The sequence below is a fragment of the Oryza sativa genome, chromosome 2 (assembly GCF_034140825.1).
Source record: "Oryza sativa Japonica Group chromosome 2, ASM3414082v1".
NCBI classification, from domain to species: domain Eukaryota; kingdom Viridiplantae; phylum Streptophyta; class Magnoliopsida; order Poales; family Poaceae; genus Oryza; species Oryza sativa.
Window position 1 is genome coordinate 26,052,139 of NC_089036.1, and position 25,179 is coordinate 26,077,317.

The 25,179-nt window shown below is 43.7% G+C and overlaps 6 protein-coding genes and 1 non-coding gene across 9 annotated transcripts; 1 reads left to right on the forward strand and 6 right to left on the reverse strand.

Moving 5' to 3' along the window:
- Nucleotides 1-68: 68 nt before the first annotated feature.
- On the reverse strand, nt 69-3,092 carry LOC4330090 (alcohol dehydrogenase-like 6). Its single transcript, XM_015770993.3, has 10 exons — nt 2,963-3,092; nt 2,727-2,863; nt 2,595-2,641; nt 2,169-2,491; nt 1,908-1,990; nt 1,748-1,823; nt 1,607-1,668; nt 1,109-1,204; nt 864-1,025; nt 69-519 (listed from the first exon to the last, which is right to left on the reverse strand). Exons 1-10 carry the CDS (start codon nt 3,003-3,005, stop codon nt 403-405), a joined length of 1,146 nt encoding a protein of 381 aa, XP_015626479.1. The 5' UTR covers nt 3,006-3,092; the 3' UTR covers nt 69-402.
- A 408-nt stretch (nt 3,093-3,500) lies between these two features.
- Nucleotides 3,501-9,000, reverse strand: LOC4330091 (uncharacterized). Of its 2 annotated transcripts, none has more exons than XM_015770992.3 (10): nt 8,710-9,000; nt 6,958-7,198; nt 6,687-6,773; nt 6,426-6,595; nt 5,867-6,009; nt 5,601-5,778; nt 4,894-5,491; nt 4,582-4,694; nt 4,256-4,499; nt 3,501-3,964 (listed from the first exon to the last, which is right to left on the reverse strand). In XM_015770992.3, exons 1-10 carry the CDS (start codon nt 8,910-8,912, stop codon nt 3,737-3,739), a joined length of 2,205 nt encoding a protein of 734 aa, XP_015626478.1. In that variant the 5' UTR covers nt 8,913-9,000; the 3' UTR covers nt 3,501-3,736. The 2 variants fall into 2 exon arrangements, with proteins under 2 accessions (XP_015626478.1, XP_025878512.1); XM_026022727.2 differs by having other exon boundaries at nt 6,958-7,514.
- A 1,977-nt stretch (nt 9,001-10,977) lies between these two features.
- Nucleotides 10,978-13,380, forward strand: LOC4330092 (uncharacterized). 2 transcript variants are annotated; one of them, XM_015772016.3, is made up of 6 exons: nt 10,978-11,135; nt 11,239-11,309; nt 12,207-12,292; nt 12,374-12,480; nt 12,732-12,811; nt 12,888-13,380. In XM_015772016.3, the coding sequence occupies exons 3-6, from the start codon at nt 12,244-12,246 to the stop codon at nt 13,177-13,179; spliced, it is 528 nt and encodes a 175-aa protein (XP_015627502.1). In that variant the 5' UTR covers nt 10,978-11,135; nt 11,239-11,309; nt 12,207-12,243; the 3' UTR covers nt 13,180-13,380. The 2 variants fall into 2 exon arrangements, with proteins under 2 accessions (XP_015627502.1, XP_015627501.1); XM_015772015.2 differs by having other exon boundaries at nt 12,244-12,292.
- A 208-nt stretch (nt 13,381-13,588) lies between these two features.
- Nucleotides 13,589-16,298, reverse strand: LOC4330093 (uncharacterized). The gene is made up of 6 exons (XM_015772012.3): nt 16,152-16,298; nt 15,889-16,045; nt 15,163-15,466; nt 14,824-14,982; nt 14,533-14,714; nt 13,589-13,996 (listed from the first exon to the last, which is right to left on the reverse strand). The coding sequence occupies exons 1-6, from the start codon at nt 16,195-16,197 to the stop codon at nt 13,903-13,905; spliced, it is 942 nt and encodes a 313-aa protein (XP_015627498.1). The 5' UTR covers nt 16,198-16,298; the 3' UTR covers nt 13,589-13,902.
- Nucleotides 16,299-17,267: 969 nt separating this feature from the next.
- Nucleotides 17,268-17,341, reverse strand: TRNAT-AGU (transfer RNA threonine (anticodon AGU)). The gene has a single exon. It is a non-coding gene; the product is annotated as a tRNA-Thr (tRNA).
- A 401-nt stretch (nt 17,342-17,742) lies between these two features.
- LOC4330095 (uncharacterized protein At1g65710) lies at nt 17,743-19,951 on the reverse strand. Its single transcript, XM_015768626.3, has 2 exons — nt 18,986-19,951; nt 17,743-18,895 (listed from the first exon to the last, which is right to left on the reverse strand). The coding sequence occupies exons 1-2, from the start codon at nt 19,901-19,903 to the stop codon at nt 17,981-17,983; spliced, it is 1,833 nt and encodes a 610-aa protein (XP_015624112.1). The 5' UTR covers nt 19,904-19,951; the 3' UTR covers nt 17,743-17,980.
- Nucleotides 19,952-24,131: 4,180 nt separating this feature from the next.
- On the reverse strand, nt 24,132-24,984 carry LOC4330096 (ferredoxin-thioredoxin reductase, variable chain). The gene has a single exon (XM_015767986.3). It carries the CDS (start codon nt 24,849-24,851, stop codon nt 24,402-24,404), a length of 450 nt encoding a protein of 149 aa, XP_015623472.1. The 5' UTR covers nt 24,852-24,984; the 3' UTR covers nt 24,132-24,401.
- Between the last annotated feature and the right edge of the window lie 195 nt (nt 24,985-25,179).

Genomic DNA, 25,179 nt, shown 5'->3' on the forward strand with positions numbered 1-25,179 from the left:
ATAATAATTTTCAGAATAAACTTTGTTAAGCATGAGCAAGAAGCAGATACTCAACTAAAAAAAATAACTTGACGGATGAAAATCAGTGAATGTAATTTCATTTCCTTTACGCTGTCCTTCAGTTTTACATGATTCATTTGAAGCAGGAAGCTCTGGAAGAAGATAGATCTTGGCCTATACATGGAACATCAATACAAAATTGCAGTCATTACAAACTAATTTTACAGCAAGATAAATAGCATGAATAATTCTTGAGATAGGTACACAAAGTTAGACAGCATCAAAACTTCCAAGGTGGAAACATAGAATGATGTGATAATCTGATTTGCTGATGAAAACTTCACGACTGAGATAAAGCGAAAAAATTGTAGAGATACGATAACACTTAGTTGTCCAACCCTGTCACTGAGGCATGTGAATCACACATCGCAAACACTTGTTTTCTAGCATCAGTTCAAGTGCCTTGTTGATGTAATCGAATGACAAATCATGTGTAACAAGGTCATCGACTTGGATTTCCTGAGAAGAAGTAACATGATATCAGTCAACATTCTACCCAAACAATATTTGATATCAGAAAAGGTGAAAGACCTATATATTGGAAAAACAAACAAGGTATTTTTTGTATGTATCACATTAACTAAATATATTGCTATGTGATCATTGACCAAACATCAAATATGACATCTTGTACATAAATGCTATTATGTTCGATTGTGATAACCACTTCGCACCACAGTAAAGGATAATCCATTCACACAATTACATATGATGAAGTTCAGCTTCTTAATTTAATATTTTTAACTGAAAATAGAATTCAGTTTTATTAGGATGTTTGCTTCTACAACACATTGTCTCCGTACCTTGTTTGCATACTTGTCCACTAACAAAGGTAGATCAGATTTAGGTCTCCATCCTCCAAACAAAGACCCCTTCAATGTTCTTCCAGACAGAAGTAGTGCATAATGAGCAGAAACCTCTGGCTTTGCTTTTGGCACACCAAGAGTTACAGTCAGCCCCCAACCCTAAGAAGACCAAAACATGAGAAGATAATATATCTGGGCAGAATAGGTGGAATTGTAGTGCAATGGAAAGGAATAAAAATTACATCAGAACATGATTGCAGTGCAGTCGACACTACTCCTGTATCACCCACGCACTCAAAAGAGTAATCTGCACCTCCATTGGTCAGCCGCTTCACCACCTGAAAGTATGAAAACAATGTCTTTATGCTGTGTATATCAGGGATATGATCAAGATTTTAGAAACTACCAATTGGACACCAGTGCAACAGGAGCTGTTGACTTATTTTCCCTCAAAAATTGGGTCATGAAACATGTAATTATAAGAGCGTACTGGCAAAAGCATGTATTCAAAATCTGTCTGTTCAACACAGTGCCATATTCTAATCCTACTATTTAAGGCCTGAACAAATGACTTCTAAGGTCTTGATTTATTTATCACGATTCCATTTCTAGTTCACAATCTATGATTTAGCACAACAGTTTGTGCAAAAGGAATACCAACACCAAATATGCAGTTTAGATAAAATTGTAAACTGCGAGTGATCAGCAGTTCAGTTTTCTCAGCAAACATGATGATGTACCTGCTGAACAGGTTCATTCAATTCTTCTGGATTAATAAAATCTGTGACACCAAAAGCTTTCCCTGTGCCATGAACAAAAGTAAGTATATGGGAAAAAGTCATAATTGAAGTTTAGATTGAAATTGCAAGTTTGCAAAATACCCTTTTCTTGCTTTTCAGGATTAGTATCAACACCGATAATTATAGAAGCCCCGCGCAGCTTAGCACCTTGAGCAACCTAAGTCAGGAAGATATGAGTATAAATATTACATTTCCTAATATGCTTTCATTAACTAATAGCATAGCCTCTGTAGAAACTTACAGAAAGCCCTACAGTTCCAAGGCCAAATATAACCACACTCGACCCCTTCGAGATATCAGCAACCTTCCAGGCTGCACCAAGCCCTAGTGAAATACAGAAATGAACGAAGACATGAATGATCAGAGACACGGTTAAAATGCGCAGAAGTGCAGAACAACATAGCACACCTAATTCTTAGCATCAGTAAACCAAGTATAAGCTACAGAAAGGCGTGGAAGATAAAGTAAAAACACTGATGCCATCTGAGCCCTTAAAATTCACCTGCAGATACACCACAGCTCAGCAGGCATATCCTGTCCATCGGCACGGTTGGGCCGACCTTCACCGCGCAACCGGAGTGCACAACCGTGTACTCGCTGAAGCTTGACACTGCACAGTAATGGTACACAGGTTTCCCCCTGAGCGAGAAGCGGGTCTTCTGATCGCTGTGCATGACACCCCTCCTCTCCAGGCCGAGCTTCTGGCACATGTTGCTCTTCCCTGAAACGCAGTGCTTGCAGCTCATGCACTCTCCGATGAAGACGGTGAGCACATGGTCTCCCACTTCGAACTCGGTCACACCTTCACCAACACTCTCAACCACACTACACATCAGATCGTTCCAATGTCAGTGTTCCGAGCAACTTGCGAGACATGGCGGCAACAGCAAAAGAGACTGCTAGATCAGTATATATAGACTATACAGACCCGGATGCTTCGTGCCCGAAAATTCTGGGGAACAGATCGGTTTGAGCCTGCGTTTCGGAAACAGCAGCAAAATCGATGAGCGCATCAGGAGTATCGGGCTGGATGGAAGCAGAGCTAGAGAGGCCGGCGTACCGTGGATTGCCACTGGGTGACGTCACTGCGGCAGATGGAGGTGGAGACGACCTTGACGCGGATCTCCATGGCCTCCGGCGGCGCCACCTCCACCTCCTCCATCACCAGCGCCTGACCGGGCGCCCACGCCACCGCCGCTGCACGCAACGCAGGCATATCCCATCCACCAAAATCACCACCACAAAACCACGCAACGGAGCAGGGAGTAACTCGGCCGAGGGGGGGCTCGTACGTACCTCGGCAGGTGATGGCCGCCGCCGGAGACGACGCCGCGGCCATTCCGGCAGGCTCGCGCGGCGCCTCGTACCACTGAACAAAGGCTAGAGTAGGTGCGGACGGAGAAGTCAAACCGCCGGATTGCTCCTTGAACCCATGATGCGCACCACCAAATTAGTAGGAAGACAGGGAGGGGTAGGTAGGAACTCCCACTACCTACCACAGTTGCTACCCGCCAGCATTGTGAAGACTCAAAACAGCCTCTGTAACATCATTGTGCAATGGCTTCTCCAGAGCACCTGGAGATCACTTGGAAACCAGCAATTTAGCATCCAGAGTGTTCCCCTATCCAGATGAACCAAAGCAGCACCACTTTTTTATCACTTAAGATTGGATTGTAATATCAATACTGAAGGACGCATCATTAATTCATGATCAATACAATAAGATTAACTTCATTTTTTTTCCTTTTTAAACTGATTATGTCCATGTTTATCACCCAGATTTGTTCACAGAACTCAGGAACTTGCATGCACAGCAAAAAGTTACACAATCAACGAAAGAAAATACAGCATTAATTTGTTTTCGATCATATATTTGTACAGTGTACACTCATAGCAATGGCACTATGCATTGAATTGATTACTAGTTTGGCTAGCTTTGATCAGTAAGAATATCTCTGTAACAATGAGGCAAGAGGGTTTGAGATATGTACAGGTTAGCTGGTCAGGTGAAAAATAGGAATGGGAAACAGGGAAAATTGTGAGCTCTTTGCAACAGCACGGAGCACATTGTCATCTCTTTTTCTTGCTTTCGTTGGGTTTGATCATCTGCACAGGAGCGGCTGGAATGCGGGCCCACCACTCTCTAATCCGCCGGCGGAACTTTTCAGTGTTCTGTTTCCTTAGCGGCATCTCTCTTGTGTACACCTCCAGGACTGCAATCAGGAGCAGATGTCTCCAAGGTACAAAGATAAGAAATGCAGATGCAGCAAGAAATGCCACTGCGACCATTTCAGTTGTCTGCATAAAACAAAAGGAGATTAGCAGTTGGTGGATTAATCTCCTGTAAAATTCAAAACTACTTCATTTACAACGCTGTGGAGTAATCCGTAAAAACGGTTGAGAAGGTACAAATAAATTTCAAAGGTCAGAGCTTCAGGAACAAGTTCTTAAACAGTTCATGTCTGATGAATCAAATGATAGTTCATCATTTGTGTCAAATTGGACAACAAACTATAGGAAGTGCATCTTAGATGTAAAGAAATTTTTGAACCGAAGGAAAGCAAATATACTAAACAACAAAAGAGATACCTTTGGAACAGCTGCAAACAAGACAGCTCTGAACTTTAGAAGAACAATATTTACAGACTGTAGAGTTTCTTCCAACTTGGATATAGCATCCTGCAAGGTCAAGATTTGCTCAACAGGATTTTTACTTGGAGGAGTTCTTACTTCAAGCACTCCCAATAATTGCTCCCTTCCATTGTACTTATGCCAGAGCATAACAACAGCAAATGCCAAAAAAAATGAGGGCAACATGTAAGCAATAAATCCCCTACATAACAAAAAGGAATATGTTAGGCAATGAGATATTTCTAAGCATACTTTCTAAGATCCAAAAGTCACAAAGAAATTACCTTTGAATAACATACAGGGTAAAAGCTAAGAACAGAAATGATTTCAGAGGATCTTCCCACTTGGTCAATGAGTAAGTGAGTTTGACTACTTGAGTGAATGGGAAAAGTAACTCCTGGAATATAAGCGCGATCCATCAGAACTCAAGTCACAACAAAGGTGCATGATATTGTAGTAGACATCTGGGTGACACTAAAGTTCATGAAATTGCACCAAATAACTAGTGAAACGTGCTATCTTTTCTTGCTGCACTCTAGAAACCATTCAATCCCAAACCAATAAGAACAATTTAAGTTGATTTATCACCAAAGTACCTGCATGAGGGCAAGATTTGCATCCACACCTTCCACCTTTACTTGATCTATAGTTGCACGTGCTGCATCTATTCTCTCAGAGTAACAAATTGACTCTTCCAAAGCAGCCTCTAGAGATTTTGTTACACCAAAGCAAACAGCACAAAAGCTTATCTCACTTTGAGCTTCATCTTTTCTCTTCAGTAATATAAATCCCATTCTAGAGAGAGCATATAATGAAAATGGTAATGAATGGTTCTGCAGCCTATTGTCAACGGGTGACTCAGTCACCAAATGACTCAACGAAGTGTCCAACAGTTGAAAGTAGTTAGCATACAAGGCTTTTAAGACCATGTCTCCTTTTGGAAGTTTTTCTGCTAAGCTAAAAGTGAGTGTTGTCTTAAAGTGAGAAGGAGAAATATGAAAAGCTTCTTTCACAGCAGAGTATCTCAAGATGCCCAGGATAGCTTTTGAGAGTGCTTCCGCTCTCTGAACGTTTTCAAGATTGAACTTCCTGATGAATTTATTCACCTGCAATACTTCACGAGCGATTGCTAACCAATAGTCTCTTCGTGAGGGACCTCCTAATTCAGGGAAGTCAAAATAAATTGGCTCTGTTCTGCAAATAATGTATTGTTAGTTCTGATGGCAACCCATAGAAGTATAATCAATACTTAGCAAAACAGAAATTGGTCCTATTGGAGAATCATTCCCCTTTCAATACTTACAAAGTGCTTGATTTGTACATCACAGCCTTATCAAACAGGCGAACACCCAATGGCCCAGTAAAATCACGCTTGATAACCTGATCAGAATCTGTTGCTAAATCATATTTAACAATCTTGTCACCATAACCCACTTTGATACTCTGAAAGTAAAGAGCATGAGTTGTAAGAATCAATCTTCCTGCGAAAAAGAATGAAAACATCAGTAACTTGCCAAAATGAAGCACGGTTGCAAATTGAGAAATCAAATGCAAATTTAACTAATTCACCTGGCCATGCTGATATTCCAATGTGTTGAAAAACAGGATGAATAGGCCTGTCTCCATCCATAGCTAAGATACATTCCCCAGCATCAAGATGAAAACTTGAAGCAAGCGGTGACTGCAATATACCTTTGACAGATCTGAATACCCTGTACGTAAGAATAGCAATAATACTCCTCTCAGTGTCTTTATTGACTCAATCACAACGATAGATTTGAAGCAGAAAGAACTACCAAAAATCTAGAACCCCCTCCCCACGTATTTTGTCACTAATATCCAAGATACATGTGAAACATTCACCAGTTTTGCCCAACCAGCAATTCAATTATCTATAATAAATGACCAGTTATGTTCCGGAAAGAAGATCCATTTTACAACAGAAGACCTACTGCTGTGAAACTCCATATGCAGAGTTAGAACACGGATAGTTCAACTCAACACAATCACTCTTTCAAGTTTTCAACGGTCATTACAAGATAACTATGCACAGATTCAGAAGACATTGACAAACAGAAGTGAAAATGAATTTTGAGAGCGCAATAATCTAATAAGTTGTATTCCTTACTTGTCTAAACTTTTGATATACTTGTCAAACACGAAAAAGTGCAAGCGGCCACCAGATGAACATGTGAGTGCATCGAACAGATTGTGGACAGTAACCAAGTCAGCTATTATAGGGCATGAAGGTGCTATTCGTGCAAAAGCACCTAAGCCAACTGTCTTCTTGTCATTGACCTGAAAATGGACCGCAATTGATCATGTGTGTGCACAGTGAAGAATTATTTCCAGGTTAGAAAAAGCAATGTAGTTTGTAAACAGAACTAACTTGAACCGCCAATCTTGTGGAATTTGCATAAAAAATTGATCCCTCGTCATCATCTTCAATATCCACAGTTGTACGCAAAGCAGAATGCTGACCATCATAGCACAATTAGAATGACTGCTGAACATCGTAGAGTAAACTCATACATTGTGAAAGTTTTACACAAAAAATGCAGATTTGGCAATATTTTTCCCTTTTGCTGAAATATAAACATTTTGATAAAACGAAGAAGTAAGAATATTACAAACAAACTACAGAAAGAAATGTTTCTCACATTTTCTGATAATTCATCCTCAACAACAGCACCTGGGTGTTCCCACGCAAGCATCATATCAAACATTAAACGGCGAAGATTCTTATCAGCCAAATGATCTGGACGTGTAGTTACTTCATGGAGAGCTTTGTGGCAGCAGTACTCTAAAAATTCCTTTGCATATGTATTAGACTCCTTACAACTATCGGGATAGTCAACTTCAAAGTTTTGCTGCAAGGTTTCGGTTGCAAGAGCAAGAACCCTGAAAATGTTAATTTGAGAAGAAACTTGTTAGAAGTTTGTCAGGCATAACAAGAAATTACAACTTAAATCATATAAGAGTGGTCAAACAAAGCAGAAACATGATCATGTCAGTGTATTTAAAAATTAAAGATAACTACAATAGACAATAGTAAGCTATGGAAGTTGATCCAATTGTGGCTAGCATATGATTCTCAGTACTCCCCTTAACAAGTTAGCATGAGTGCTTGATCAGTGATTATTGCATTAATTAACCATCCTGCAACGCTACAGGTTGTTGCCTTTATTTGTTTGTGTTCTGTTGACCTCCTTCAGACCTGTTTGCTTTAGATAAGTAGAGTGTTGGCTGAACAAGATTAATTCAGAGTTTAATAGTAAATAATCTATGGTTGATTCAAAGTTGAAGAATAAATAATCCATGGTTAATTTAGTGTTTAAGAATAAATAATGTAGATAATCATAGTTTCTAGATCTCTTAGGCACGGGTCAGCAATCAAATAAGTTTCTGTCAGGCATAATCATCAAAACTCATGTGAAACTCAGGCATGCAATTTTCTCAGGCACAATACTCAGGTCACCAACCAAACAGGCCCTATATATATATAGGGATCACATGCTCACAATGGCCAAGTGTCCAGAAATAAAGAGTAAATTTCACAAAACTACACGTTTTGTAGTCCAAGTTGCATAAAACCACACACACTTTGATACTTAGCACTTAAGTACATATATTTTGGTAGTGTAGTTTCACAAAACCACACTATCGATGAATGGATTCACCCGCGAGATGACGTGACTGTTTCACCTAGGATGAGGACATGGCATCCTATTACCAGCCATCGCACGAAATTAATAGGATGCCACGTCCTCATCCTTGATGGAACAACCACGTTATCTCATGGGTGAATCCATTCATCGATAGTGTGGTTTTATGAAACTAAACTACCAAAATATATGTACTTAAGTGCCAAGTGTCAAAATGTATGTAGTTTTCTGCAACTTGAACCATAAAATATGTAGTTTTGTGAAATTTACTCAGAAATAAAAAAAGCTAATATTACCCTCACCATTTCCAGGAGTGACAATATTGATCCTATGGAGAGTATGCCAGTACATTGAAATCAAGTCTATCGGCCTTGAGAATATAACTATAGAAGCACGCTACTCTTCTATTGGTAAACCAAATCAATTTACCTAATAAGCAATGATGGATTAGCATACACTGATTTTAGCATCCGCTGAGCAAACCAGCAAATATACGAGTTAAGTTTGGGTCCTATGCAATCTCTGGCAGTTCAGTACTATTTCAGCGTGATCATGCGGGGTAGAGTAATGCAACCCACACCGATCGAGAGCACCCAGATCGGCCGAGCTAAGCGCTGCCGTCGTTGCGGATGAGCAAAAGCAAAACAGTCACTAAATGGATTGGATCAACCTCCATCCCCCAACCCCAAACCCCGAGTGGAGTAGAGAACAACAGATTCGTCGCCCCGGAACCGGATAACGGCGTACCTGGAGCAGCGGGAGACGACGGAGTTGGCGATGGAGGAGAGCTGCGGGATGCTCCGGTCGCCGGGCTCGCCGTCGGCGGACGCCGCGGCGGCGGAGGAGGAAGCGAGCAGGGCCGCGGCCCCCGCCGCCGCCCGGCGGGTGGAGAGCTGGGCGAGGAAGGTGCGGATGGGCTTCTCCCGCATCCACGTCTCCACGATCCCCATGCCCGACGGCGCCCTCGCGCTCTTGCTTTGCTTCAACCGGAAGCCTCTGCTTCGGGGGCTTTTTCAGCCGGGCAGCGGCAAGGAAGCCAGCCAGCCTCCAGCCTCGAGTTGTTTTATTTCCGCCGCCTCGTTCAGTCCGTGCGGTTTCTCTGTTGCCTCTCAGCGGTTTCGAGTCAGTTCTCCGTGAGGAGAGGAGACGGCCATTGGCTAAAACCACCAATCCCCAATAATAAGATGGGCAGTCACCGGTTGACTCTGGTATTTCTGGGATTTACAATTTTTTTTAAAGACGGCTGTTATAAAATGGGATCCCGTTACAACAGACATATTAACTATTCTCTTGCACAAATATTACAGGTATCAGATCCTAGATATCACAGGTACCGGGTAACATGTATCACAGATATCGGGTACCATGCAGCTGGTACCACAACAGGTATCATGTATCAGGTACGGTCTCATAGAAGGGTATCTTGTTCCAACAGGAAACTGTCTAGGTTTTCTGTTTTTAAAAACCTTTTCAATTTTTATTTTTAAAAGTAAAACATCCTAAAACTTATTTTCAAACCTAAAGCATTTTTCAAGCTAAGATAACACTGACAATGTTTATTTTTGGCGCACCTAAAAGGTTTAGATTTTAAAATAAGTTCTAATATTATTTATTTTTAATTAAAAATAAAGAAAAGTTTTACAAAATAAAAAAATAAACATGCACGGTGAGACTACACAAGATATTAAGATATTAGTAGATATGAGTTAACAGGTCAGATTCTCGTGCCTCATTCCCACCTGTACAAACTAAATCTTTCCACTCTAAATCTTGGATGCAAAATTTTTCCCTAACCTGTACCCACGGTCGAATGAGATAGGGATAGGACGAGAGGCAACGATACAACGGAGAGTAGAGGTTTGTCGTGAGCGTGACTCGTTGAACCCTCCTTGTTGTCTCCCTAGATACAAGTGCGGTATGTGTGGCAGTAGAAAATACATCTAGGGTTGAGCATGTCCGAGTAGGATGGTTCTATACTAGGTTTTGGATTTTTAGTGCTAGACTGCTAGTTGCTTAGACCACTTGAACTTTTTGGGGCTAGGGTTAAGGATGTTTTTACCCATGAGTTAACAGGTGGTGACAAACCCAAAACAAATATTACGTGTGGTTCTATTACATGCTAATGATTCAATTACTGAGTAACATAGGCATAAATCAGTTCGAGAAGGACAATCTATTTAGAATCATGTGCACTCAAGAAGATATACATTGGTACACCCCTATATGATGAGTATGGGTGGCCAAAGAACAGACACAGACCCAATCACCCTACGGGTTAGGGTTGGCCTATTTCTTATATAACGTATAATAGAGTAAAAATGCATCGGGATCCAATTCCATAAGTAGATAAGGGTTTGTTTTGCTAACCCAAATCTTCCTCTTGAAGGCCACGAAGACACGTAAAATCCTCTGAAACACATAATTTCATAAGACTTTCAGAGTTCATCTCCCATGAATTCGTTTTGAAGATCCTCCATGTTAGGAAACGATAGGCAAACAAACGATAAAGAACAATAGATCAATCATAGATGACACGATATTTAACGTGGAAAACCCTCCTAAAGAAGGAGAGAAAAAACCATGGGTACCAGCCAGCAAAATATCTTCACTATATCAGGGTAAGGTTACAACGCCGCACGACGATTTACAAGAGGTATATATATGAGGTGGGACCTTAAAAGGGATTACGATACGATCCGGCAGGGCCTCCACTTCGCTCTAGCAGAAGCTGGTTTTTATTAAGTGCAAATGAATTTGGATCACAACTCAACACTCCCTTCCAAAGAAAAACCTAAAGTTTATCTCTAGAAAATGCGTTATAATTAGATTTTCTGCCAAATATGCTGAGATGGGTGGCTTCAAGCTGGGCCATGGCCCATGTGGCCTTCCATAAACAGGCCCAGCCTGAGGCTCTAGCGGATGATTCCGGCCTGCCTAACATCATACCCCCTTCGTCTCGAGCCTGCGTGGATCGCCTCTTCTCTTTATTCCATCGTCACTTCGGACAAGCGAAACGGGAAGCCCAGAGGCATCAGCCAAGCCACACGTCTCGAAGCTTCTTGTAACAGGAGCTAGGGTTAGGTCTCCGAGCCTCCGACCTTCCGATTCCTCTCCGCCGGCAGCCATGTCAGGTCGCGAGGTCCGCGAGTACACGAATCTCAGCGACCCCAAAGGTTTGCGATTCCGGCGCATCCTTCCTTCTTCCCGGTTTATTATTCTCCCCCATTGATGTTCTGTGCGCTTTCGGTTGTTCAATATTGATTTTGGGTTCTGCAGATAGGAAGTGGGGGAAGGGGAAGGACAAGATTGATGATGAGGACATCACCTTCCAGCGCATGGTCGCAAAGGTTAGACCGGATCGTATCGCTAATTTCTGGCGTTATTTAGATAGGCTTGTGTTCTAGCGTTTTCTCGTTTAATATAACTGCAAACGTGTTGGAGATTATGGTATTGTATATCGGTGAAATAGGCTGCTGCATTTGTATTTTGTAGGTACCTTATTATATTTAGGGGGAATTTTTTTTAGTATTTCCGAGCTAATTAGGTGATATTAGCTGGCGCTTTTTTAGTTGAATGCTTAAACCTCATGATTTGGATTTTGAATACGATGGCCTTGCTTGGCTTGGTGCATATGGCGTCAATCTGGCTTTACATATGTTTTGTGCATTTCTGCTCTGGTGGACTATTGCTTAGTTTACACATATTTTTTGTGGAACAGTAATCTCCAGCCTTTTCTTTTGTGCTCAGTTCCTTCAGCTTGATTCAGTTTTCGCTATACCCAACCCTGAATAAGCTAGGTGGATTGTATAAAAGTAACTTTCAAGATCGAAAAATAGTTGTGGTGGAAACCTAGTGCATAAACACCATAACCAGTTGGAAATAAATGGAATCAGTTGTTTTTGAACTTACAAATTGTATTCGTATTATGTTAATTTTTCTCCTGAATTTGAGTTGCTCATGACCCACCTCCATTAGGTACTTTGCTTGCGTTTAATCTGAATTCAAGGGATACTTGGCTGATTCCTATGTGTTGAATTAATAGGACAAAAAATTGCCTTTGCTTGAAGTATCTATGAAGATGAATATATATATTTAACTGTTGAAGCAATAGCGCTTAAATTGGTTAATGGTTATGGGCAATTGTAATGATTTACCTTTTCTTTTTTCCTTTCGAAAGCTTGCTTTCTTATCGGGTGCTTCCCACGGGCATCTATGTGCAATGTTCTGATAACATGCCCTGACAGGGATTTTGGCTCTCTACTTGGCGGTTGATGACGACAGATGCAGGAGGTTGCTGGTGAACGGGGAGGTTACCTTCATGGGCGAGGAGGTATTTCATGCTCTCTGTTTTTTTGTATGAATCTGTGTAGGTTCCTCATTAACTTTGTTTTATGTGTCGATGTTTTTTCAGCATTGGACAGTGATGATTTACTGTACCTAAAAGAACAAATGGAAGCTGAGGAAGACGCAGAGCGTCTTCTTCGCCGTACTGAGAAGCGTGCATTTGCTGCTTTTAAGATATCCTCTTCTTTTAGTCATAGCTTATGTTTTGCATAGTACAGTTTCATGAAAAAAAAAAAGGGACTATTAGCTCAATATAGCTCAAACCAGTCTTATGTCAAATTGCTTTTTTTTTTCCTTTTACATAATTACCTAATTTCCATTCACAGGTCAAAATAGCAGTATAGCATGATAGGAATAGCCACCAACCTGTGTTTTCTATGTTAGTTTCTATCAATCTCTTTGAGTTTCTTTAACTCTGACATCACAAAGCAGCAATTTTAGCTGATTCTACACCTGCTGTTCCTGCGGCTCTTCGAGTCGAGCCTAAACCTAAAAGCGATATCAGGTAAGCTGTGTGTAACAAAGGTTTTACTTCCATCTACAGTCCGTTTGCTTATTATGGGCACATGTTGTCTGGACAGGCAACAAGATCTCTTGAAGAATATTGTCGGGATCAAACCGAAACGGACAAAAGTTAGCAGCCCTTCACAACCAGCAGAGAACGATAAACCTAAGCAGAGCCCAGAAGATTCTGTCAACAAAGTGTCCTCCCCGCAGAGCCAATCAGGATCCAGGAAGGAATCATCTCAGCGGGACGGGGCAGTCAGTTTTGAGAAGCCTTTGTTGAAACCAGTTGAACCGAGAGAGTCCAAGCCACAGAATGCAACTGGAAGCTTGCTCGGTTTAGCTTACGAGAGTTCAGATGAAGAATGATCATTGGTTTAGATGGAAAGCAGAACTAGTGTGTAGATTGTATATTAGGCATTTTGTACTGCTTGCTAGAGCATGTTTTGTACCTGGATTTGTTAAAAGCTGCTTAAAGCTGTTTTTTTTTCTTTTTTACAATTTTTCCTATGTAAACAAACGGTTGAAATTGGACGGAACTCATGGTTTAAAGTTTACATGCGTACTTAACTCCTCCCTTCCCACCCTTCGGAATATTGTTAATCATTGTGGAAACTCGAACATGATTGCCGTATGTAATTGCATGGGATGGAAACAGAACTACTGGCCCTGTCAACAAAAACTAAAATGATCGACCAATGGATACTGGATACACAATGCTCATACTCCTACCTAGCTTAACTCCTCCCGTCCCACCCCCTCAGAATATTGTTAATCATTGTGGAAACTCGAACATGATTGCCGTATGTAATTGCATGGGATGGAAACAGAACTATTGGCCCTGTCACCAAAAACTAAAATGATCGCCCAATGGATACACAATGCTCATACCTAGCTTGTCAGTAACGTGACAGCATGAATTTGACCATTACTTCGGTAGCTTAAAGGCGACTTTACAATTTGCTTCAGGCTCACAAATTTCAAAGGCTGATAACCAATTCTACAGCTTTCAGAAAACGTCATAATTTGCTCCAGCCTCGCAAAGTCGTAGCAGCAAGAGGAATGTGTCATCTTCCAGACATAACAAGAAATTCACAGTTTTCTCCAAAAATTTCTGATCCCAGAAGCAAAAGATTTCAGGCTCCCAAAAAGACCTGTCTTCGGCTCAACCTCCGGGTTCTCTTCTCTGTATGAAAACAAATAAAAAGGGGACACGTTATTAACAAGACATCCAGCATGAAAAAATGACAAAAGAGCAACTGAAATACTTAACAATCAGCATGTTGTATTAAACAAATTGACCCAAGAGTGAAACTCAGAAAAGTGTTCTAACACATAATGATTTTCTATGATTGTTATCAAACTAGTGGAAACAGGCGGTACACTAAGTCAGAAAGTCCCATTTGAGCAATGGAATCAAAAGACAAAATGCATGACTATAATAAAGTAGTCATGCTTAGAACATCCACCAATGGAACTAGAATGTGTTAACTTGTGTAGTGGCCAGAGCTGAACATAAGATTATTAAAGTAGTATTCATTTGATATCATTAATTGATGCAAGCAATAATACTCCATAGTTTAAGTAGTTGATCATACAAAAACACTGAATAATGCAAACATAACCAGTTATTAAATTAAATACTATAATAATGAAACAAATCACTTGATAATACATCGGCTTTAACATGAAAATAAGGATATAGCACGTAATAAGCAATACCTGTCCAGTACATTTGCCTTGACCGTCTTATCACCTTCAATTGGATCTGATACAGGTGGTTCACTGACATTCTTAAACCTTGCTGTACTATTCAGCTCTATCTTGTCAGATTTGCTTTCCCCTAGTTCTAGGTCAGTTGGATCTGATTTAGTATCTAGTCCCAGAGATATGGAATCTTCATTCTGCATACACAATTCTGTGTATTAGAATTTTTGAGAAAAATGGCTACACAATTTTGTATCAGCACAAAATAATGAACTCATGGAAATGTTCAGCTCATAGCATTAGAACCTTTATGCTGTCACTTTCTGTTTGACATGACTTGATTGATTCATTTGCACCCTGTAAACTATCTGCAGTGTGAAGGTCTTGCTTGACAGCTTCTGTTTCTCCAGTGTAATGAGAAGTGCCTGATGTCATCTGTGATTCTTCCAATCTCCATGTTTCAGTCTGAAAAAAACACGTATAAGGCATATGAAATTTATGGCCGCGGTGGCTTGTAAGATTGGAATCAGGTTTTAGATTGCACGCTTGAAGCGCATAAAGAACACAAAAGTTTGTCAAAATGGGTGAACTTTAGACATTTTAACGTACTGTTTGGCAATAAAGGCAAAACAGGGAGAAACACACCTTATCTATGATTTCAGTGCTGGTAGCAGCAACTTTCTGGGAGAGGTGAAGGTCATCTGTATTTTGGTTTCCACTGAAGCTTTCAGAATTAAATTGAGCATTTCCATGGACATCCTTGGGCTTTAAATGCTCAGAATGTTCAGCTGTTTCGGGCAGCTCAGCTGCCTTAGACTGGTCCAGTTGTAACATTCTCTGGTTGTACTCAAGTTCCTGAACTATCTCCCTCACCGTGTAGTGACCCCCTCCAACATGTTGACGAACAGTCGTCATCGTGGGGAATTTACCATCATTCGATGCCTTATACCTGCACTAAGCAAAACCACGAAGAAGCATGAACTATTAGTCATGTTGTCGCTGCATTTGAGCCACCTATTCCGTATCAGTTATGTGCAATCACAACACATAATAGATAAAGTCGCGCTACATTTCACAACATCGGTTTCTAGGTTTGAAGTTCAAGTAGTGAGATGGTCTAAACAGCACACTACTTGCGCCGTGTTTAGTTCCAAAATATTTCTTCAAACTTCCAACTTTTCCATCACATCAAAACTTCCCTACACACATAAACTTCTAACTTTTCCGTCACATCGTTCCAATTTCAACCAAACTTCCAATTTTGGCGTGAACTAAACACAGCCTTAAATGCAAAACCAATAAACCATCCATAAATCTCCTAACTCAAATCAACGCAAGATTCACAAATGCCAACAGGACAAAGCCACCTACTCCTCAACAAATTTCTCTATTTTAACCCTCCTCTCCTGCTTGGTCATCCTCTTTGGCCCTTTGGGCGCCTCCTGAGCGGACAGCGGCGCGGCATGTGACTTCCATCGGCAAGTCCGGTGGCACGAGCGCGAGATCGTGCTAGAGACGCCCGCAATCACTGGGAAACAGAACAAACAAAGATGAACAACGAATCAGCACCGCAGCCACCCCCCCTAAAAAAAACTCAAGCAAAATTACCCATGTGGAGGGCTCCGATTACTCACCCCGCTTGGATGCGGCGGCGGTGTAGAGGCGCGCGGACGCTTGCATCGGGGAGGCAATGGCGGATTGGGCTGGGGGGATTGGGGTTTTAGGGTTTCATGGGTTGTTTTGACTCGATGAGGACGAGGTTTTGTCGTGGTGGGGAAGCCGAAGGGAGAGGAGGGTAGGGGCGGCGGCTGGTTTGATGTCTTCTCGCCGGCTTTTCGGCCGACTAGTTGGGCCGATCTCGGCCCATGTAAATCCAGCAAAATGCCTGTTCTTAAAGCTGGGCCCATCTTGCCACAGGGGTTCGTCTCCGCGAAGGCGGAAACAACTTCCGAGAATCCTAACCAGCGATGAATCGCTCCGGGCGATCAATCCCCCCCCCCCCCCCTCCCTCCACTTTCTTTTTTTTACACCATATTACTTTTCTATTTTAAAAAATTTATGCACTTAAAGTTTACACACCTAAAATTTACACATCTAAAGTTTATACACTTAAATATTACAGACCCAAAGTTTATAAGTCAAAAGTTTATATATCCGATTCAAATTTAAATTTGAATTCAAATATTTTTTATATATATTATTTCTATACATCTAAAGTTTATACACCTAAAGTTTATAGACCCAAAGTTTATAAGTCAAAAGTTTATATACCCGATTCAAGTTTGAATTTGAATTTGAATTCAATTTTTTTATATATAGTATTTCTATACACCTAAAGTTTATACACATAAAGTTTATAGACCCAAAGTTCATAAGTAAAAAGTTTATATATCCGATTCAAATTTAAATTTGAATTTGAATATTTTTTATACATAGTATTTTTATACATAAAATTTTCTAACTTTGTTTTTTTATTATTTTAAAATTTATGGTGTATTAGGAAGAGAAGAAGGGGAGAGGACGTATAGTGGGATGGGGGGGTAATCGCTGGCAGCGATCACCCGCCCATTAGCGTCGCCCCAACACAACAAAAGTGTCTCCCAAATGAAGAGAAAAGGTTGAATTAGAACATTTGAAACATGAAGGTGAAACTTGAATCTGAACAGTATATATGAACAAAAACCCTTGAATTAGAACATTTGGAAGATGAAGAGAAAAAAATGAATTCAAACAATACTACTAAAACAAAATGCTTTCGTTGAGAGTCGAACTCAGGACCTCCCGCTTACTAAACGGGTGCTCTAACCAACTGAGCTACGAAAGCTCTAGTTGTGTTATTTTCAGTGTTTCGTCAATTTTATGTTGTTTTCCCTGCCAAAAGAAATTCATGAACACTGAATAACCATGATATGTTCAGTGACTTGTACTAAGTTTCCATGTTCATTTCATTGAGAAAATTACTCCGATCCTAAGAATTGCAGTTTTGATAGGAGAAACTTGAGAGAGTAATCTGGAATTGTGGTACTGAACCCGGACTACAATGATCAATCTGGAATTGGGTTTTTGAAATGATAGTATATAGAGATTATAAACCAACGTGCTTTGTAACAAAAATAAAATCTTGCATAAATGGAAAATGAATCCATTATATGCTGAGCTAGAACAGAAGAACCTGCCGATAAACTGGAAATGAATATGAAATCAATACACCAGAAGATTCAAGTGTGCAGCCTAAACACTGACGACAAGAGTATACATTGCCAATGTCACACAATGACCTACATCTGAACAATGTATCACTAAACCAAAACAGTGGACCACAATCCACAAACACATCTGTGACTGAAGCAGCAATCCATCTTGCCACTAGAAACCCAATCTACTACGAATGACACTGAGCAGTGATCACAAATTCTACAACCTAACAGCAGCATACATGAGTAACATGGATAATTTTTTCCTTCTATGACATGGCCGAGACGGCCCGAACACCCGACCGGCCGCTGGCCACGCTGCCGCCGCCGCCGCCGCCGCTGCGATGAGCACCGCGTCCACGATGAACGACGTTGTTGCTGTTACCACCAGAGCTGCCGGCGCGCGACCGGACGCTGTGCTCCGGCTGCGCCGCCCTCTGCTTGCTGCTCTGCCGGGAGCGGTTCAGCGGGCTGCGCGCGCCGGCGTGGCTGCTGCTGCCCTGCTCGACCACCTCGTCGCCGTTGTTCGTCGAGCGCGACGCGCTCCACGTCCGGTCCGTGGACTCCACCGAGTTGGGCTCCCACGACGGCGTCCACGGGTTGCCGGAGACGCTGTTGCTCCCGGCGGACTCCTGCGGCTCGGTCTCGCCGCCGCCGCCGCGGATGTCCCCCCGTGGGGCGGTGGCGTGCCTCTTGTGCACGCCCGGCTCCGCGAGGTCGTCCATGCCGCCGCCGAGCGGCGCGTTGACCGATCCCCTGTCGTTGGCGGAGCGGTCGGGCTCGCAGGAGTGGCTGTCCGACGACGAGGAGTTGAGGTCGGCCACGGCGTCGAGGATGGAGCACGCCTTGGAGACGCACGCCGGGAGCGAGAAGCTGGGCAGCGTCGCGGCGGTGGCGGCCACGGAGGTGGTGTTCTGCTGCTGGTGGTAGCTCTGGATGTCCTCGAGGAGCTGGGTGGCGTACGAGTTGGTGTTCTGGTCGAAGTCCCGCGACGCCCGGCGAGACCGGGCCTTCGTGTTGAGGCTCTCGGCCGTGGCACTGGCCGTGCGCGTCGCCGTCGTCTTAGACGCGGGCGGCGCCGCCGCAACGAGGACCGTCTCCTCCACGACCTTCGGCTTCTCCTTTGAACGCTCCGTGGCCTTCTGGGGAGCGGCGGCGATGGCGAGCGCGTTTTCCGAAATTTTCTGGATTCACGCGAGGGATTTGAGATAAGAGGAGGGAATTGCGGCAATAGCTGGCATAAAAAAAACTCGAAATTTGTATAGGTTGTTTACCTTGTGGTGATTGGCACCATTGTTGTTGCGGAGGGAGTTCTCGTCGATCTCCGCCATGGGGCTGCGCCTGTACGGCGACGAGCTCCGGCTCAGCGAAGGCGTCTGCGCCGCCGTCATCTGCCCGCCTCCAGCATTCTCATTCCCTGCAGCCACCATCCTCGCAGGCGAGCTTGATCTCGGAGACGCGCACCTCTTGCCGGACGCGGCCGCGGGCGACGGCGCGCGCGCCTTCTCCCTCGCCGGGACGGACACCATCTTCCCCGGCTGCTGTCTCACCACCCGCTCTCCGCCGCCGCCGCCTCCGCCGGAACCTGCCGGAGCCGGTGCAGGGGACACACCTTCGGCACGCCGCCCAGGCGATCGGCTCGCTCTACGGCTGCCGCCGCCGCTGCTCCTCTCCCGACTACCAGAGCGCTTCCGCTGCGGCGAGCCCCGGTGAGGCGACGGCCTGGACACCGCGCCGCCATGCCTCTCCCAATCGCGCTCCTCATCCCCACCACCACCACACCCGGGTCTCCTCTCCTGATCAAAGTCGTAGCTCCTCTTCGACCTCCGGTGACCGGCCCCCGTCTCGCTCGACGCCGCCCTCCCGGACGAGCTCCGGCTGAGGCGGCCGCACTGGATGAGGATCGCGTCCACCTCCTCCTTGGTGCAGCTCGACGTCCGCACCGGCATGGTGGGCACCACCACCACCGGCCTCCTCTCCTCCACATTCACGGCCCCGGACTTCGTCTTCACGACGAACACCGCCTTCTTGTCTCCCGCCGCCTCCACCGCCCTGCCCGCCCTCGTCTTCTTGCCCTTGTCGTCCGCGGCGATCTTGCCGGACTTCCTCTTCACCTGCGGGGAGGTGGTGGCCTCTGCACCACCGTGCGGTGGCGTCGTCTCCTTCTGCGTCTTGCTGCAGCAGAGACCCATGGTAGAGGAAACCGGAAGAAGATGATGAAGAAGAAGAAGAGGAAGGTTGAGTTGGAGTGCGAGGAGGTGGTATTTATGCAGTGCTTGGGGGGAAGCGGATTAGGGGGAATTAATTATGTGTTGGAATGCGTTGTGTTTTGTGTTAGCGGCTGCGAGCTGCGTGCATGGGCGTGGCTGATGGCTGCTGATGTATGAGATGATGAGAGGGGGGGATTTCAAATCTTCTCTCGCTGATTGCATTCGGGCGCACGGGTGGGGCGAACGTTGAGGAGACCGTAGACCTGGCGTTTGAGGACTGATCTGCTGTGTTTAGACCGTGGCAGTGATGGTCCACGAGTAACGGCTCCACGGCTCACGGAGAGGAAGCTGAGGCTGGGGCCCTGATTATCCATCTCAATTCATCAAAACGGACAGTGATTTAACTGGCATAGGGCATAGTGGTACTAATGTAGGAGTATCTGGCTTTGATTATCGTTTACCAGTACTGCCTGGCTGCCAGCACAGCAGATCAGCGCAGTATTTGCTTACTACCAGTAAGGGCATTCCCAACCCAAGACACTAGACATAGACATAGTTTCCATAAACTCCACATCATCAAGAAACTAGTACTAGACATTACTCTTCCAATACAAACACTACTATTCCATATTTAAATTTAATGCTACTTATCTCACTACTATTCCACTACTATTCTTCTCTTTCCTCATTTATTTACTTGACACATCATTTTTTATTATATGTGGCAGCTTATTTAATGCTATGGACACCATCCTAATTATTGGGTTGGGAATGCCCTAATGCATTGCACGCATAAATCAATAACTGCACCCGGTACATCAGCTGCGGACGGGTTTTTTTTTAAGGAAAAGAAAAGAAACGAAGTACTAGTAGTAATTCTTTGTGGGCAAAATGCTGCTGAGCTGTGAGATTCAGTTCTCACCCTTTCTTGCAGCCTCGAAGCGTCACGGTGGTAAAAGTTGTTCATTTTTGCTCGGCTTCAAGCCTTCAACCATGCGGGGCCCCGTTGTCACTTGTCACAAACAGGCTTACTGTATCTGCACGGCGATTCAAATGGGCGTTGGGCATCCGACGCGAGCGAGCCCGATCCAGATTCACCCAACGGCTTCCTGCCTACGACACGCAGACGCACAAGATTTGCACGCTCGCGGGCGATTCCCTTTGCCCTCCTGTCGCACCAGAATTCGACCGTTGCGTTAAAATACCTCTTCTTTTGAACGCCCGGAGAGAAGCCGACCGTTGCGCCACGCCAGAAAGCCCAAAAAACGCCACCGCGGCATCCGTGGCAAAAACCCCTCCTTTTTGATCGGATCGGCACTTCGGCAGCGCCGCCAGATTCGCGCGGCCGAGAGAGGGAAGTGAACCAAACCACAAGGTTCCAGATTGGTTTTTTTCTTTTTTTTTCACGTGGACGGCGTGAGAGGAAAATGGAGGAGCAGTGGGCAGCAAAGCGGATCAGGCGCAGCCATTGATTGGTAAATTGATTGGCTGATGGATTTCATCAGCTGTTGCAGTTTAGCCATTCAATTACTGGGGCCTGATGACCCCAGGTGGCATCAATGGTTCACGATTTCACGTATGCGTACGACTTGAATCGCTGCCGGCGCATACGAAAGGATAGGTTTTTTATGTACGCTCGGACCACGCTCACATGGACTGAAACACATGGATTGACCAATGGTGCCTTTGGGGGATTCAAATGGAGTAAGAGAATCCAAAGCTAGCTCAGGCATCAGGGAGCTTCCAAGTTGACCGTTCTGATCCGGGCTACGGAGTACTATGCAAAATCGAAGGACGCATTTAAATGGCAGGTAGAATGTCAGCGAACAGACGTATAGCTCCACAAAGGCTGAACATGTAAAGAGGAGTAAAAGGGGGAAGACGTAAAAGAATGCGAAAAAGAAAAATGGATGCGTGCTTTTCTCATCAGACAAACCAAAGAAAGCAGAATCATGGCTCACTGGAGTCACTGTCCATAGCTTTGAGTGGTTTCATCGAAATTCATGCCAAATTTACATCAGGCATACCACTTGCATTATGGGAGCAAACCTCATGAAAGGCACAAGAACGATAGTGGAGTACGGTAAAACAGAGACTTTGATTTATAGCTGAAGGAAACCTGAAATGGATACCAGAAATGTAGAATACAGAAAATGCATCACTCACAGCACAAATCAATAGCGAATACCAATTGATTTTATTTCGGTGCATTCGGTAATAGCAGTGCTAAACATCTAAAGTACGTCAACAAACACAAGTCCTCAGAGTTCACCAGACAATAACACCTCAGGATCACTACTACTATAAACAATGTTTGCGGATGTAAATTCACAATTGAGACTGTGACACCTCAGGGCTCTAAAAGAGAAAAGTGAAGTACAATGTTTTCAGATGTTAAACACATAACTGAGACAGTGTGGCACCTCAGGGTTCTAAAAAGGAAGTGTAGTATAATGCTTGCAGATGTTAAACTTACAAGTCACAACTTGCTGATTCTGTCTAATTTGAGCTTTAACCGAACAGAGCATTAGTCATCATGCATAAACAGAAGAAATTTTACAACAAAATGCTGCAGAGAGTAAAAGGAAATGCCGTCCACATTGAATCCTTGAACCCTTTCTATAGTCTATCTAGCCATAGGGCAGAAGCATCACTTTAAGTTGTCAACTCGACATTGTGCCATGCAAAGATGCACTTTCATGAAGCCATTTCCACTTTTGCAGAAGATTGAGCAAAAAATTGAAATTAACTGCAGTAAACAAATTTACTGGAGAAACTCGCACACACAATCAAATTGCAATATGATCCTTACAACATCGTTCTTTAAAGCCTTAATGTAAGTCTTATTTGATGTTTAGTTGCTACTTGGTGCAGTCTGCATTATGCCTTCAAACATAATCGCATAAGAAACAGAATTATATATTCATAAAAAGAATAAGATTTTTCTGATTAATTCCTTATTTATTAGGCTACCTTGTATCCAATGCATCAACTTCATTTTGCATTCATTTTCTCCTTGTTGATTCAGTCCAAATAAATTCAATCTTTTGAACACATTGGTGATTTCCTAGAAATCGATGAAAATCCCATGAGCAAGTTTCAAACATGGCGTCATGAAATTTTCATAAGTAGTGTTCTCTTCTAATTCAAAGATCACATTTTGGGTAGTTCCCAAAAGGTTAAGCAAATAAAAGAATTTTTGTTTTAGATAAGCTGACATCTTCCCAAAACCTTCAATTAACATAAGTATGCATAGCATTGAATTTATGGTTATGACTAAATTTGGTCAGAATATGTCTCTTTTACGGTTATGAATTGACCCAGTTGGCTGTTTGATGGCTTATAATTTGTGGGTAGGTGATAGATGGTTCCAAATGGTTGGATTAAAATTCTCCGGAAACAATATGCAAAGGCTTGGACCAAAGTGGAAGTTTCTACTTTCATAATACAATGCATTAGAGTCTAACGGGCAGGTTGTTCTGAGACATCTGTATGCAACTAACGGCCCCAAGAAGTCCCAGATATATCGCATTCTGGATCAGAAAAACAACTACATAAAACAAAATAGTACATCTTGCACACTATATACTGAAGAGTACTCGGACTAGTTTACATGTAGCTGCATGTTATGCCACTTTGTGCTATCTGATACCATGTCGTACTACCCAACTGAGGACATAGAGAATGTCACAAACTAAAACATTTAATGCAATCTCTAGTTCTGTTCATATGTTTAGGTTATCTTTCAAATCTTGTAAAATTAACAAATTTTCTTCAGGATAACCTGGAGAATGATTCTTTTTAGAATAAAGGTCCCCGGACCCAGCTTTTCATTGAAAGCAAAAGATAGATAGTGAATTCTCAGTCTTAATGCCACTTTGGATAGGAGGAATTTGGATTGAAATCCTTGTCCACATCATCCAAACACCTTCTTCATAGTTTGTTCTTCTGTAAGCCTATAAGGAGTGTTTTAAGAGAACTTACTTCGTTAGGATGTATGCTCCGTGATCAGATAATTTGACGGTTTCATGGATTGGGCATGATGATTCAAATGTTGCTAGTAATGTATAGCTCTACTTGCCTAGCTGATTCCCACACAACAAACATCAGTCTTGCACTCTTGCTTGCATTCAATAGCACAATAGTGCATTTTCCTAGTTGCCGCACTAGAACTATAATGATAAGAGAATCAGCAAAAGAAAAAAAAACATAGCCAGCAAGACAACAGAATGATCACTATTTATAGCTATCGATCATCATCATCATCCAAACATTTCCCACATCTGAAAAATTAGATGTCGAACTGGAGGAGGAAGAGCATGACAGTAAGCAAACAACTTCCTTGCCATGTTCCCTACTCTCTTCAGTCTCTCTCATCTCTCTCACCACACAACCGAAACAATATACACATGCCACAGCTGCGGTCATTATTGTATAACAAAAGGCGCTAGGCTTACTTGGTCACGGTTACTGATCGATCTCATTCGTCGATGAACTCGAACTCGTCCTCGCGGAGGTGGACGAAGAACCTGACCGGCTTGTCCTGGCCCTCCACGCTGAGATGGAACTCCACCTTGAAGGGGAAATTGGCCGTGATGCGCTTCCCCTTCCAGACGGCCACGTACTGCTTGACGACGCCCTCCATTCCCTTGATGTCCAGGTCGGGCGCCTTCATGACGTGGTACACGCGCACGGGCGCCGTGACTCGCACGCGCTTCCCGATCTTGGGCGCGACGGCGGCCTCCTCCGCGGCCACGTCCTCCGCGGACAAGTCGCGGGGGGTGAGGGCGACGTGGCGCGCGGTCCGGAGGCGCGCGCGGCGGGGCAGCGGCCCGAGGCATCGGGCGGCGGCGGCGGCGGCGGCTGAGGGGAGGAGGACGGAGGACGTCGAGGTGGACGGCGGCGCCAAGGCTGCGGTGGTCGTCGCCATTGCGAGAGGCTAAGCTGCGGCGCGCGCGCGGTGTGGAGAGACGGTTGAGTTCGGTGTCGAACAGGTGGTGGGCGCGGGAGAACCGAGTAAAGAGGATAGGCGTGGGGAACGAAAGGTGGAGGTGCGGGGGGACAGGAGAGGTGTGCGATTCTCCGAGTTGCGTAAAAAATTCTCCGATGCCTTGGATTTGCTGGTTTTGGGCCCTGGAAATGTCGAGAATTTCAAGGATTTTCAGGGATAAAATCCAAGAGGACCAAGAACCCTGTCTCTCTCACCTTGTCTCCAGAAATCTTCCTGCAACTCTGGTTTCCTCGTTTTATCACTAAGG

Coding starts and splice junctions, on each gene's coding strand:
- LOC4330092 (XM_015772015.2), top strand. CDS start 11,087: ATGTCAGGTCGCGAGGTCCGCGAGTACACGAATCTCAGCGACCCCAAA. Junction 11,310..12,243: donor TCCAGCGCATGGTCGCAAAG/GTTAGACCGGAT, acceptor TGATGACGACAG/ATGCAGGAGGTTGCTGGTGA. Junction 12,812..12,887: donor AAACCTAAAAGCGATATCAG/GTAAGCTGTGTG, acceptor TTGTCTGGACAG/GCAACAAGATCTCTTGAAGA.
- LOC4330091 (XM_015770992.3), bottom strand. CDS start 8,912: ATGGGGATCGTGGAGACGTGGATGCGGGAGAAGCCCATCCGCACCTTC. Junction 6,774..6,957: donor AGGATGAATTATCAGAAAAT/GTGAGAAACATT, acceptor TATGATGGTCAG/CATTCTGCTTTGCGTACAAC. Junction 4,695..4,893: donor CAAATCTTGCCCTCATGCAG/GTACTTTGGTGA, acceptor CTTATATTCCAG/GAGTTACTTTTCCCATTCAC.
- LOC4330095 (XM_015768626.3), bottom strand. CDS start 19,903: ATGGGTCTCTGCTGCAGCAAGACGCAGAAGGAGACGACGCCACCGCAC. Junction 18,896..18,985: donor ATGGTGCCAATCACCACAAG/GTAAACAACCTA, acceptor GCGTGAATCCAG/AAAATTTCGGAAAACGCGCT.
- LOC4330096 (XM_015767986.3), bottom strand. CDS start 24,851: ATGGCGACGACCACCGCAGCCTTGGCGCCGCCGTCCACCTCGACGTCC.
- LOC4330090 (XM_015770993.3), bottom strand. CDS start 3,005: ATGGCCGCGGCGTCGTCTCCGGCGGCGGCCATCACCTGCCGAG. Junction 2,864..2,962: donor GGCGGCCATCACCTGCCGAG/GTACGTACGAGC, acceptor CGTTGCGTGCAG/CGGCGGTGGCGTGGGCGCCC. Junction 1,026..1,108: donor CACTGCAATCATGTTCTGAT/GTAATTTTTATT, acceptor TGGTCTTCTTAG/GGTTGGGGGCTGACTGTAAC.
- LOC4330093 (XM_015772012.3), bottom strand. CDS start 16,197: ATGCAAGCGTCCGCGCGCCTCTACACCGCCGCCGCATCCAAGCGGG. Junction 14,983..15,162: donor GCACTGAAATCATAGATAAG/GTGTGTTTCTCC, acceptor TGTTTTTTTCAG/ACTGAAACATGGAGATTGGA. Junction 13,997..14,532: donor AAGGCAAATGTACTGGACAG/GTATTGCTTATT, acceptor GTTTTCATACAG/AGAAGAGAACCCGGAGGTTG.